Below are 13,612 nucleotides of genomic sequence, written 5' to 3' on the forward strand. Positions count from 1 at the left end.
AAGGAAGATGTGGTTGATGCTCATGGCAGTGGATACATTGATATCCTTGGATTCCATCCATATAAAGAGATTGTCTTCCTGGCTGTATCAATGTACAGAGGAATTGCCTATAATTTCAAAGATTCAAAGGTTCAGGACCTTGGCTACTTATACCCAACAACTTGTCATTTGGCATTGCCGAACGAGTGTTTCATAACCGAGTCATTCCCATACACACCCTGTTGGACAGGGCACCAGTAAGCAATTAACAGGAATGTAGAAGGGCATCTTAGGGAATGGTATGCTGGTTGGAACCCAATTGAACATCACAATAAATGGCCTAAGCATGTTTAAGGCCTTGTTCATTTTTAGTTAGCACTGGATTTATACTTATCCAATCAAGTGTCCATATTTTCCATATTGGTTCTAAAAACATGTGACGTAACAGTGTATCATGAGAAAAATGGAAAAAATATGTCAAATATACTTCATTGCTTTGTTCAACAACTCCAATGTGTTTGTTTCTTATGTATCATCTGTGTCGGAAACCAATATTTCGCTCAGCGGTATCATTTTCCCCTATTAATTTTGTTGTTGTTTTCCCTGTCCAGTTGGTGGTTGGTTTCATCCTTGTTTGTTGTCTGAATTCTTATCCTCCTTATATTCTGACTCTTGTATGCCTAAGATTCTCCAGGAAAAGGTTTACGGATTGCAGTGGAAATAACATCCACTCTTATTCTTATTATAACCGAGTTGACAATCAGAATAAATGGCCTGCTGATGCTTATGGCCTTGTTCAATCTTACTAGCGTTGAATTATATATACTTATCCATTTGAATCAAGTTACAATGTTTTCCATTGCGATTATATAAACATGATACCTCACAATGTATCACTAAGAAAAACATAGAGCCATTTACTTGTTCTGTTACCTTACCTCCTTCAATTCTTTGTTTAATAAACTACCAAACTACACACATGTATGTCTCTTCTGTTTCATCTACATCGGAGCCAATATTTTGCTCAGCGGTATCTTTTTCCCCCTCTTGGTTTCATTGTTGTTTTCATGATCAGTTTTATAGTTTGTTTCATCCTGATTTTTCCTTATTTTCGGTTCCTGCTGTCTCGATATTGTGTTACTTCTTTTGAGCTTAAGCCTCTAGAAAAAGATGCTCCCGTGGGGGTGGGGGTCTCTAAGAAACAAATATTCCGATTCTTTTCAGCTTTTCGAATTTTGGCTTATTTTCTGTGATGTGTTGAATCTGCAATGCCACTGAGCTTCAACTTTGCGACTCTGGAGATCCTATTCCTACCAGCCGGTAGCGAGGCCGAGTGGAACGGGTGGGAACAGAATGTTAGGCTCTCGTGCCTCGTGCCTCTTGCAAATTACAGTTCCTAGGTGGAGGGCCTCTTGATTACGGCCTATGAGAGAACCTTGGGAAACTGCTCAGGTGTAGCTTGCGAATCTGTACTTGGAAACTCTGTAGCTATACCAAATAAAGTTGCACTGAAGCCTGCGCTCTACTCTTTTTGACGTCAGCATGTAGCCTCAAAAGCTCAAAAGAGGTGACCCATTGTGCATATATTCTCTTCGTGGTTTGTTCATCGCAGCTTGTGCTAGCTTCATTCCAACTAATATTCATGGTTCCAAATAATGGATGCATTTATGTTTTATTGTGGTAGAGCACATATTGTTTTGAACATGGCAGAAAGTAGAATATAATGGTTATTCGAACACCCTGCTGATGCATTGCATTTTTTGGACTGAACTATAATTTGAGACAGAGGGGGTATTTTGTGCTTTTAGTGGCAAAAAATGCCTTACATTTTGAGACAGAGGGAGTATTTTGTGCTTTTAAGCTTGAATGTGTATACAACAGGTCTTTGCCAGTGCAATTTTTTTAAGGTACTTGGGCACTGAGATATATTTTGATTATATATCAGATAAAATTACGTTTTTGAAATAGGTGCTCACTAACCTTATTAATAAAACAATTAGTAAATGAATAGTTCAATTAATTATGGCATTTGATACTGTACTCAAGCATTTGTATTAGAACAGTTTGTAACTTGTCACCTAGCTAAATGTTTACTACACAGGTCTGCACTTTGATATAGGAGCTGATCATTCTGCAGCATGTTACACAATTGAGTATATGTTGTAGTGTAGAGACTACTTGGTTCTTTTTTCGGTTTGTTGCCTTTTTTTCTGATTTGTATCCTCCATCAGCATTATGGCGCTTCAGATGAACTCGTGGAGATGGCAGCTGTTTCTGCAGAGCTTTATTTTTCTTCTAGTTGGTAACTATCCTATTAATCTAACCTTTATGACCTTGCTTTTTGTTTGCACAGAAATCTAATACAACTTGGCTTGTAAAAAGAAAAATCTATGACAGATGCAAGATAATCAAGGTGAAGTTAAAACATACTCCTTAATCTGAAGAATACTTTTCGAGTTTTGTTAAGAATACTTTTCAAGTGTTGGTTATGTATGTATGCTCCCAGCTTAGAGAAGAATTTTATGGTCTTGTTACCCAAATTATTTGCTTTTTGTAATGCCAAATTCAGCAATTTGCAGGCAAACGAACTATGTGTGAAGGGTACTCCCTCCGTCCCATAATATAAGAGGAGTAGTACTTGCCGGAATAACTTGATGGCCCCAGTGCCCTCGCTTAAGCTTTTTAGGAAGTTATCTGACCCATGCATCCGAAAATATATTTTTATCCCTGATGTTTTAGAAGTTCTTTCATGACTGTAGTTCCCCAATGACCTCGCTAAAGCTGCATGAACAACAAACCCCACAATGTTTTTCGTGTAAAAGTTCTTTCATCCCCGAAAAACAAAAACAGAGGGAACTTCTCCTTTAAATAAAACGGTAAGTAGGCACAAGGTTTTCAATCATGTTTCATGGCCTTGGGATTGAACCCCTGTCGCTCCCGACCGCGACCGCGTCGCCCCCGCGGGCGGCCGGCCCGCGCCCAACCTCCTCTTCCGCGCACCTCCCCCTCCCCCTTCCTTCCTGCCGCCATCGCCGGAGCCCGCTGCGGGCCTGGCCTGGGCGACTCTGGTGGCGGCGGCCCCCTGGCCTTTCCCCTCTCGGGTGTCCTCCGGCACGGGATGGGGCGATTCCGGGCGGTGTCTCTGGGTGGCGCCGGGGGTTCCTGGCGCGAGCAGGGGCGGCGTTGCCGTTGGCGGCGGGGTCTGGCGGCGCCCGCTCGGCCCAGATCTGAGCCCTTCAGGCCCCATTTGGGCCTGGGCATTCCGGAGGTGGGGTGGGTCTGCTTCGTGGCTTCTGGGAGGCGGGGGAGAGGCGATGAGTGGCTGGGTGCTGGCGGCCCCATCACCGGCTTGCTGCAGCGTGTCCGGCGGGGCTTAGTGGGCCCGTTTCAGGCCTGGTTGGGCCACGAGTGGCCTGGCATGCCCTGCTGTCGCGTCCGGACGGCTACCGCGACGGTGCCGGAGGCTCTGGCTCCCGCATGACGGCGGTGGAGGTGGTTCCCTCCAGTTCGGCTATAGTGTTGCTTCTCCCTCCGCGGGGCACTTCTCTTCGGTCCTCTTGGCCTCGTGTTGGTGTTCGTAGTGAGGCGGCGTGGATGGTGGCACAACCGCAATGGCGCATGGTGGTGGGCGGCGCTCTGGCTGGTCGACTCCGGTCCGGTTGGGCGGTGGGGTTGGAGTGCGGGAGAAATCCTTGTCGGTTCTTCGGCTCCGATGCAGTGACACATGCGGGTGTCATCATTCCTTCCTGGAGGGTGTCAGTGATATCCATCCCCCACCTCCCTCCGCGTGCCAGCGGAAACCCTAGAACATGTCCGCGCAGCAGTGTCGTCGGTGTCACATTCCTTCTTGGAGGTGCTTCTTGGTACGCGGCCGTTCGGAGCCTCGGGCTGTGGTGGTTCATTTCTGAAGGGTGTAGCGGTAGCGGGTCATCCGTGCTTTGTCGAGCTTCCGTTGTTGGCATTTGTTTCTTCTTCTTTTTCTTTTGGGCTTGATGTGCTGCTCGCCCCAGCGATCCTTGTATCGGTGTTGGTTGCTTTGAAATACAAAGCGGAGGAAACCCTTTTCCGGTAATAGAAAAAATCTTTCATGCTTCATAGACAAACTTGCTTTTCAGTCTAATACACTATATCCCTATCTTACTGTTACAAATATGAAATATATACAGTGAGATTTATATTGTAACAAAATTTGATTTTGCATTTATATTATTCCAGTGAACTACAGCGGGCATTGGATCAGTTTGAACCAATGTATTAATTATCAAAAGAAATATAGAAGGCTAAAATCCTGTCGGCAGGATTTTCGCAACATATCCCTACGATTCGGTTGCCGTTCGATCCGATCGTGTGGCTTCGCTCCTTCCGTTTTCTCTCGCGTGCTTCCTTTTTCTTTTTCTGTCGTCGTTATTTTGCTTGTAGGACTCGAACCCAACACCTATTGTGTTTATGCACAACATCCTTGCCATTTCAACAACTACTGGTTGTTGTCTATAAAAAGGTAACAAGGTATTTGAACCTTTTCACTACTATATAAGAAAACAAATAAAAAAAATCTTGTTCTTTTCCTTTGTATTTCTCATATAACTCATGTACAGTCATCATGATATCTAGTTTCATGAGTCTTAAGTTGATAACACCCTATTCATTTTTGTGTGGGGGTGAGGGTGAGGGGGAGTTGATGAAACATCGACTCGGTAACTTTTGGGTGAATAACATGGTAACTCACACATCGTAAACCTGATAACTTATGTACATCTAGCCTGGTAACTTTGGCACCCGCGCGCGCCGGGAGTGGGGGGCGGGGGGGGTGGGGTGATGAAATATCTCCCTAATAAGTTTCTGGGAATAGCATGGTAACTCACACATCACATACTTGATAACTTATGTGCACCAGTCCTGGTAACCTTTGGCGACGGTGGTGGGGGAGGCCTATTGGTGAAATATCCCCCCCTCCCCCGACAATTTTTGTGTGAATAGCATGGTAAATCACACATCGCATACCTGATAATTTAGGTACAAACACCCCGGTAACTTTAGACCTGAATAAAAATTTATTGAAATATACCCTAGTTACTTCTATGCAAAATAGCACGGTAATATATGCATCACGAGCTGATACTTAGGTACAAGTACCACAGTAACGTTGACCGGGGGAATGAAGTCGTTGAAAATACAGCTCCGGTCACTTCTGCATAAATAACATGTTAATATACGTATAACATAACTGGTAACTTTACGGTAAATTTTTGACCAAAAAAGTGATCAAAACATGCCAATATGAGATCTAGTTTGGAAGTTCTCGTTGTACCGAATTTTTTATGTCAAACGATTTTTCAATCAGAAACGACAGTTTGATCTATAATTTTTTTACAGTTCCGAAATAGCAAGAATCTACAATGACATATGCTTTCATGTGCTCTAATGCATTTGCATGTGAAGAGAATGTTGGAGCAGCCATTTTTATGCCCCGGTGATTTCTATGTAAACATGATGGTAAGTGACGTACCATAGAGGTGATAACTTATTTAGCCTAGGTGTGGTAACTTTTTGACCCAAAAAAATCATCGAAATATACCAATATGGAATCTAGTTTCGATGGTATAGTCGCGACAAATCTTTTATGCGAAAACAGTTTTTGAGTCGGAGCGACCGTTTGACCTACAAAACATGTTAAAGTTTTAAATTTGTTGGAATCTTCGATGACATCAACAGTTTTGTCCTATATGCATGTATGCAGCTATTAAGGAAAAGATTAGACTGAATGTGTTTGTTTTTGTATTAAAAAAGAACGAGATATCAACACTCGCCAACAACAGCCCGAGCGACCATAGATTAATCGTCCGGATCTATCGCTAATAGTCCGTACGTATGGACGTTAGCACAGTCCTTACAAAATATATACTGTTTAGGACCTGAGTTACACGGAAACTATACATTCTCTTCAGCAGTTATCACCGACCGTCTTTTGTCCCTATTCAAGCCATTCAAGCAGGTGCTAGCTTGGTCCACCTAATCATGTCTTCGCTATGGCAAGTATGTGCTTTGCTTCAAGCCAGACCCTGGTTGAATAGAAAGAGAGCACATGAGTGGAAGAGGAGAGCAGTATGTGACTATCTCTTCAGTTAGCTTTCTCAAGTTGCAGTGGCTTGAGGCAGGTATGAAACATTAAACTTTTTTTTTTACATTTAATTGATGGGGAGTGCTTATAAGTTTTTCTGAAAATATAATAAGCTTGCATTGTCACTAATATGACCATACTATCTTAATTAAATTACTAATGCATCTGCCTTGATTTTAGGTCCTAAACATTAATATGAAACTGATACTACCATGAGTGCATTATGGGCAAGAACTAACTGTTTTAGCCTCGTGTTGCGCCAGCAACTCGGCAAGCCACATAGCGTCACTTTCTGCCATTTCATTCATCCTCCCATGTATTCACATTCTTGCATTGCAAACTTCATTCGAGATTGCATGACATATGACAGGCCAGTTAGAGGAAGAAAGGAGGCTAAGGCAGGAATCTGAAGTCGCAACGGATCAGCACGAACAAAGAACGGAGTGCACATGAACTACATGCACTTAGTGCACAAGTGCTAGCTCTTACTAAGGAGCTGCCTCCTCCAACTCCACCCCCACCTTCACAACAGTAGAAGACATGTCTACGGAGCTCATTTTCTGCACTCGTGCCTAGTGTCGTGCTACTTCTGAACTTTGTAATATGACTTGTATGATGTGCTCGACTAGATCATCTTGAAGCTGAGAGTGAAGTGCTCAACACCATTGTTTTGATAACAATGTGATCTCATTATTAATAAGTACCTTGTTACTATAACAATGCTCATGACCGGGAAGACAATATCATAATCAATACATGAGCTAGTTTTAGAGGCATGATTAGGGATCATATTGATGTTTATGTTTCCACACATGTACTTGGGTTTTCCTCTGAATACCATATTCAATAACTAATACAGTTATACAATATTCAATTATGAACATGAAAATACAATAATATATTTATTATTACCTCTAGGTATATTTTCAACAAAATATTGGTCATGTTGGTCACAACATCCGTCAACGATGGACGTAGCACTGCCGGCCACCAGTTGCAGCTCAACGGCCGCATGGTGAAGTGTTGTCGATGCCTGTTCCAGCATTGCTCGATGCCAGTTCTAGCACCCTGCACCACCGGCCGCAGCATTTTGCACCGTCGGTTGCAGCATTCGCAGTCAACGCTCACATCGGTCGCAACACGCCCTACTGGAGGTTCCAGCTTCCCACGCCACCGGTCACAATTTCAACTTCGGCTCCTGCTAGTCGTAGCACACCCGGCTGCTAGTTCCAACATCCTAGGGTCACAGAGCAGGCGATCATAGGATGCCCCTCTGCCGGTTCCAACATTCCTAATGTTGGTTCCTGCAGCATCGCCTCCCTACATCGCCGTGGTCGCACCTCGCAAGTGCCACGGTTGCAGCTTTCCACTAGCTGGTTGCATCCCTACCGTTGGTTCCGGCATCTCGCGCCACCGGTCGCTGCTTCGGCTCCTACTAGTTGTAGCACACCTCACAGCTAGTTCCAACATCCTAGCACCGCTCGTCAGGCAGTCAGAGGATTCCCCTATGCTAGTTCCAACATTCCTGCTGCTGGTTCCAGCACCAATGCATCCCTCGGTCGCCGTCGTCAGATCTCACAGTTGTAGCTTTCTAGGGCCCAGTTCTTTTGCCAGAATCCGGAGATTCTCCCAGAATCTGACCCCTACCCAGCTTCTCCCAGAATCTGACCCCTACCCAGCTTCTCCCAGAATCTTTGAGCCCCATTTGTTTTACAATCCTATCTAGTTAGAGTCTAATTAGATAGGATTGTAAAACAAATGTGGCTCAAAGTTTCTGGGAGAAGCTGGGTAGGGGTCGGATTCTGGGAGAATCCCTAGATTCTGGCAAAAGAACTGGGCCTAGTAGCAGGTCGCAGCTCCGCAGACGGGCGGTTGCAACTTCTCCTCCGAGGCTTGTGCTATTGTAACAACGCCCATGTGCTTCAGTCATAAAGAGGTTGTAGGGGGGTGGGAGGTGGGGGAGGCCACTAGTGTGCCTGATGGCGAGAGTCGGGGCACCCCTTTCTTCCATGCAGCAGCATCATCTCCCTCTCCCTCTTCCCTACGTCGTTAGATCTTCTATCCTTCGGTGGACAGCATGCACGTGGAGCAGCATGGTCGCTCTGTCACAAGTTGGAGGTGAAACTGTAGCAGCGTTGCGAGTTGCGGTAGTCCAGATGCGCGGCACCCTTTGTGGTGGCAAGAGAGAGCACATGGGAGGCGGGCTAGGACATGCGTCCACGATGATCACCACACAAAGATGAAGGGGGGAAGTTAGATGGGAATGAGAGGACCGGGTTCTTGGTAGACGATAAGGAAAGGGAGAAAGGGAAACGGCAACATGTGTCCGCAGCAACATGGCACGTGACCATGCGACCGGCCAAAGACGAGATTGGTCGCCCGACATGGAAATCCTTTCCTCACAAAGTCACAAGAAAACTTGGTTGTGAAGTTGAAACTTAGTTGTGAAGTTCAACTTACTTGTGAAGTAAACTTAGTTGCGAAGCAAACAGGGTTGTCTTACCAACAGTCCAACACCAACCACAAGGGGCGTACTCTCAAATAGTCCAGAGACACAGGCCACACAGCGCATCAGATGTCTAATGCGTAGCACCCAAAAATTGCCCTAGCCGCCTGCCTCTCCACAGTTGACAGTTCCCACCCCCACTCTCTCTCTCTCTCTCTCCACTTCCAAAACTCCCCAGGTCTTCACAGGCGGCACCTTGCAGCGAGATGGATCTGACGCAGGTGCTGCCGGAGGAAATACTCGCCGACGTGCTCTGCCGCGTCGCGCCGCGCGGCCTTGCCTTGTGCCGCTGCGCCTGCAAGGCCCTGCTCGCCGTCATCGACGTCCGCCACGTGCTGCGCGCGGACCTCCTCCCGCTCTCCGTCGGCGGCATATTCATCAATTTCTACTGCGAACGTGTGTCGGAGTTCTTCGCCCGTCCCTCCACCGGCCCCACCATCTCCGGCAGGTTCGACTACGTGCCCTATACCAGCCGTCCTGATTGGCGCAAAATCAAGGACCACTGCAATGGCCTCCTCTTGCTTGCTGATTATTGGGATTGGGAGGATTATTACGTGGTTAATCCAGCCACGCGCCAGTGGGATTCTCTACCACCGCGTCCGTCCGTGTTCGAGGAGATAGATGAAGAACTCAAATGCGAATATCATCTCGTGTTTGATCCCATGGTGTCGCCCCACTATGAGGTGTTTGTGATCCTAAATCCTCGCTACAACGGACATGAGGACCAAGTAGACCCTGTTATATTGGAGGAACCTGAATCTGATTCTGAATGGCCACCACCAGTGTTTGATTTGCATGTTTTCTCCTCAAAGTCGGGCGGTTGGAAGGAGAGGTCTTTTTTTCGAGAAGGGGAGGCTGCTGCCACTGTTTCTGGAATGCGGCGGCATCTCGACTGGTTTGATGACAGACGTCATGCCGTCTACTACCGGGGCAACCTTTACGTCCACTGCAAAACTGATTTCGTAATGAGGTACCTAATTGCTCTTGAGAAATCAGTTTTTTTATCAGTTCCTTATTGATTAATTTTCTTCCACGTCAATATGTTTTCTTAGCATGTTTATTAATGACATGTTTTGCAGGATCTGCTTGTCAAATGATAATAAGTACCAAGTAATTAAACCACCCATGGATCGTGAACCGGACGACTACCAGAAGCTTCATCTTGGACGATCAGAAAAAGGGGTGTACCTTGCAACTTCTACTTTTAAAACGTCTCGTCTTATTGTTTGGGTCCTTGAGGAATCATGTGGGCACGCGAATTGGGTCTTGAAGCATAACAATTGCCTTACACCTATACAAGATGATCTTCGTCCTGTTCTTGGGCCATGGGTCTTACAAGATATCAATTTTAATGAGTATCTCAAAGAACGCAAGGAATGTAATCCACACGGCGACGACTTGGAATGGCTAATGAAAAAGAAATTGGAGTTGAACTCTGGCAAGAAAGATCTAGGGGAAGAAAAGTTTGAATGGGACTTTGAAAATGACAACGTTCTTCACAAGGAAGATGAGGTTGACGGACGTGGATCTGGATACTTTGGTATCCTTGGATTTCATCCATATAAAGAGGTTATCTTTCTGCATGTATCAATGTGCAGAGGGTTGGCCTATCATTTGAAAAATTCAAAGTTTCAGGATCTTGGCTATTTATACCCAACGACTTGTCATCTAGTATCGGGGGCCGACCGTTTCATAACCGATTCATTCCCATACACACCTTGTTGGACAGAACTGCAGAAAGCAACAAGAATGTAGAAGAAGGCCATCTCGGAGACTTGTACGATGGTTGGGATCCAATTGACCATCGGATTAAATGGTCTACTCATGTTTATGGCCTGGTTTAGTCTTACAAGCAACATTGAATTTATACTTATCCTTTTAAATAAAGTTTCCATGTTTTCAATTGCTGTTGTACGGACATGAAACTTCAAGTTGTATCATTAAAACCAACATATAGAGTTGTTTACTTGTTCTGTTACTTTATCCATTTCGTTGTTTATTAAACTATTGAACAACGTACACCTATGTATTTCTTATTCTGTTTCATCTACATTGGGAACCAATATTTCACTCAGCGGTATCTTTTCCGCCCTCTTGGTTACATATTGCTGTTTCTCCAATCAATTTGGTCGTTGGTTTCATCCTGATTTTTCCTTACTTTGGGCTCCAGCTCTGCCTATACTGTGTTACTTCTTTTGAGCTTAAGCTTCCCAAGAAATATGCTTATAGTTTGCAGTGCGAATAAGCTCCGGTGGGGATGATGGCAGCTCTAAGAAAATGTTTTTACGTCCCACAAAAAAAATAGAAACTGTTTTTCCTATTATGTCTGGTTATGTAATTTTGGCTTATTTTCTGTGCTAGTTGAGTCTGTAATGCCCCTGAACTTCAGCTTTGCCGTGGTGGAAATGCTGTGAGCGAGGCTGACTGGAAAGGGAGGGAAGAGATATGTGAGGCACTTGGGCCATGGAGGGTAAGCAGTATAATTTGTCTGAAATTACCGTTCCTAGTCAGACAGCATTTCTATTAGCCTCTGCGAGAAGTTCGGGAAACTGATCGGGAGTAGCTTGCGACTTTAGCATGTAAAAACTCTTGAGCTAACAAATTAAGTTGGCCGGAAGCCTGCCCTCTGTTTTCATTATATCCTTGTTTTTTTCTCTAAATTAGTGAAACCTATTTTAAGGTAATTCGCATTGATGGATTCCAACTATAGGCTGAGACTCTTGAGCATGTAAAAACACTTGAACATTGAGATATATTGCAATTCCTCTTACCGTATGTCAGATATATTTGTGTTTTCTAAATAGCTGTCAATAATCTTACTGGTTCTGGAGCATTGATGGATATAATCATCGGAAAGTGCCAGATTTTTAGAAGTGCTTAGTCTTTTAGTAGATGAATTCTAACTATTATGTTTCTAGATTAGAATGAGATTAAGTGGATGTTTTTGAGATATAGTATATTCTGATTACGAAAACTTATGGGAGTGCCCGTCCTCGCCTGGTTACTGTATCGTAGACCGCCAGACATCATCAAGATTTGCCAAAGGGAGGCTCGCAGGTACAGAGGATGCTGCCATAATGTAGCCAGCTGGCCCACCTAGTGTAGTACTTCCTCTCTCTCAGTTTACAGGGCGTGCACGTACTCCTAGGTCGTCAATTTGACTAACCTAATTCAAGTCATATATTACAAAAAATATACTAATATAAAGTTCAGATGTTCTATTTTTAAAAGATATATAATTTTTAAAGCACGGTGGGTTTCTGTCGTCCGTCACCCTTATTTGCAAAAAAGTCCCTGCAGTTTGTTGAAATCAACCCGCAGTCCATCCTTAAGTCATACCGAACCGTTTTTTTAGTTTTCTCAGAAACCCCCCTGAGCTTTTAGGTAATCAACCCGCCGTACATATTTAAGTCACACGAATCGTTTTTTTTGTGTTTTAACAGAAAACCCCCTGACCTTTCGGTTAATCAATCCGTAGTTTATCTAAAACAAAATTATTCATATCTTTTAAATCGTAACTCCTATTTTAACATATTATATATGAAATTTGAATATGTAGAATCCAAATATGTTGTTACTTTTAGCTGTTAAATATTTCTAAACTATTAATTTGAATGCAAACTTAATCTATAGTGCACGGTCTGGGTTTTTTTTCTCACTGGCGGCGATCCAAATTGCAAATAAACACACATTAAAACTAGATTGAGAGGGAAAAAACATTGATAACCACGCATGCACAACTCTGAAAAACCTCGCGGGGAAAAACAACATTTTTCTCATCTTATTCTCAGTGATTGTGTGCGTGCGAGCGCGCGCGCGCGCGTGTGTGTTTGTGTGTATGTGTGTGTGAGAGAGACGCCTTAGAACTGACCACATTCAAATGCGTTTCGTTGTGTGAGCATTGAGACCACCGCCGGGAACACAAATGTGATGCCATTTTAAAATAAATAACGTCTACGTATCAAGGTCTCAAGTCGTGGTTATTGGGTTAAGAGCGTGTGTGTTTTTCTGTCCCGTTGCAATGCACGGGCTCTTTTGCTAGTAGTTTATATTAGGATGATAAAATTAGCAACCTAGGTATACGCGTAGGACTTGTAAACTGAGATGGGGGAGTAATGTCGTTCCATGGTAACAACGGTTGACGGCAAGCTCCGTCTTGTACCCGGAGCCCAGGTCGTAGGCTGTCGAGAGCCCAGTCGCTATCCTTTTACGAGGCATCCAAGACAACAATGTAGTACTGCTTATCTACCCACCACTGTTTCCTCAAAAAAGAAAACGAAGACGAGCTCCAGCAGGAAAAAACTAAGTTTCAGTCTATCTGTCGATACGTAGATAAAGGCATGGCTAGTTGGGAAAGTCATCTAGTGCATCCAGAACACACTTTCGTTTGAATTGCTGCAACACTTCATGAATCATCGATAATTCTCGGGCCATTTTGCCTTGTACATCCGCAAGTAATCACTGAACTGGTTGGAGGGGAGATGGAGAGTGATGTCCGTTGGAGAGTCCGGTTCACGGCGGACTTGGCGGCCGCGCGGCACGTCATGCTCGACGACGGCGAACTGTGGCTGCGCGGGGAGGCGCTCCGGATCATGCTCATCGACTCAAGGGGGCACACGGTGGATCCACGCTACCTCAGATCTGGTGAGTCGGTCGACATCGGGGATATTGTTTCATTCCCCTGCCACTTTGCTAGGGTTTGTGATCGACTTCCAACGAGCGATGTGATCTCCGGCGAGGGCGCGCCGCCGTATGGCCCACCTAGGTCGTACACGGTACACGGGTGCGGGCGCATGGATCTGGGCGCGCACCATCAACCGCCACATCTGACAGATGGGTCGGGGGTTTTAGGGCGTGGACCGGTCCGCCTTGGGTCGGATGCGCACCACGTGGGTGAGGGGGGATCTCACCGCCATGGGAGGGATGGACCTAGGGTTTCTCGGGGCACCGCGGGTATTAAACATGCGACCGCTACCCCTTTCTCCATTTTGGATCTCGACGAGAGCCTC

The 13,612-nt window shown here is 44.9% G+C and overlaps 1 protein-coding gene across 1 annotated transcript; it reads left to right on the forward strand.

Moving 5' to 3' along the window:
- The first annotated feature begins 8,675 nt into the window (after window positions 1-8,675).
- On the forward strand, window positions 8,676-10,581 carry LOC123040401 (uncharacterized). Its single transcript, XM_044463256.1, has 2 exons — window positions 8,676-9,573; window positions 9,683-10,581. The coding sequence occupies exons 1-2, from the start codon at window positions 8,810-8,812 to the stop codon at window positions 10,356-10,358; spliced, it is 1,440 nt and encodes a 479-aa protein (XP_044319191.1). The 5' UTR covers window positions 8,676-8,809; the 3' UTR covers window positions 10,359-10,581.
- Window positions 10,582-13,612: the final 3,031 nt, after the last annotated feature.

The sequence above is a fragment of the Triticum aestivum genome, chromosome 2B, assembly GCF_018294505.1.
Source record: "Triticum aestivum cultivar Chinese Spring chromosome 2B, IWGSC CS RefSeq v2.1, whole genome shotgun sequence".
In the NCBI taxonomy this organism is placed as follows: domain Eukaryota; kingdom Viridiplantae; phylum Streptophyta; class Magnoliopsida; order Poales; family Poaceae; genus Triticum; species Triticum aestivum.

Excerpts from the sequence above, each read along its gene's own strand:
- LOC123040401 (XM_044463256.1), top strand. The coding sequence starts at position 8,810 with ATGGATCTGACGCAGGTGCTGCCGGAGGAAATACTCGCCGACGTGCTC. Across the intron at positions 9,574-9,682 it reads AAAACTGATTTCGTAATGAG|GATCTGCTTGTCAAATGATA; the intron begins GTACCTAATTGC and ends CATGTTTTGCAG.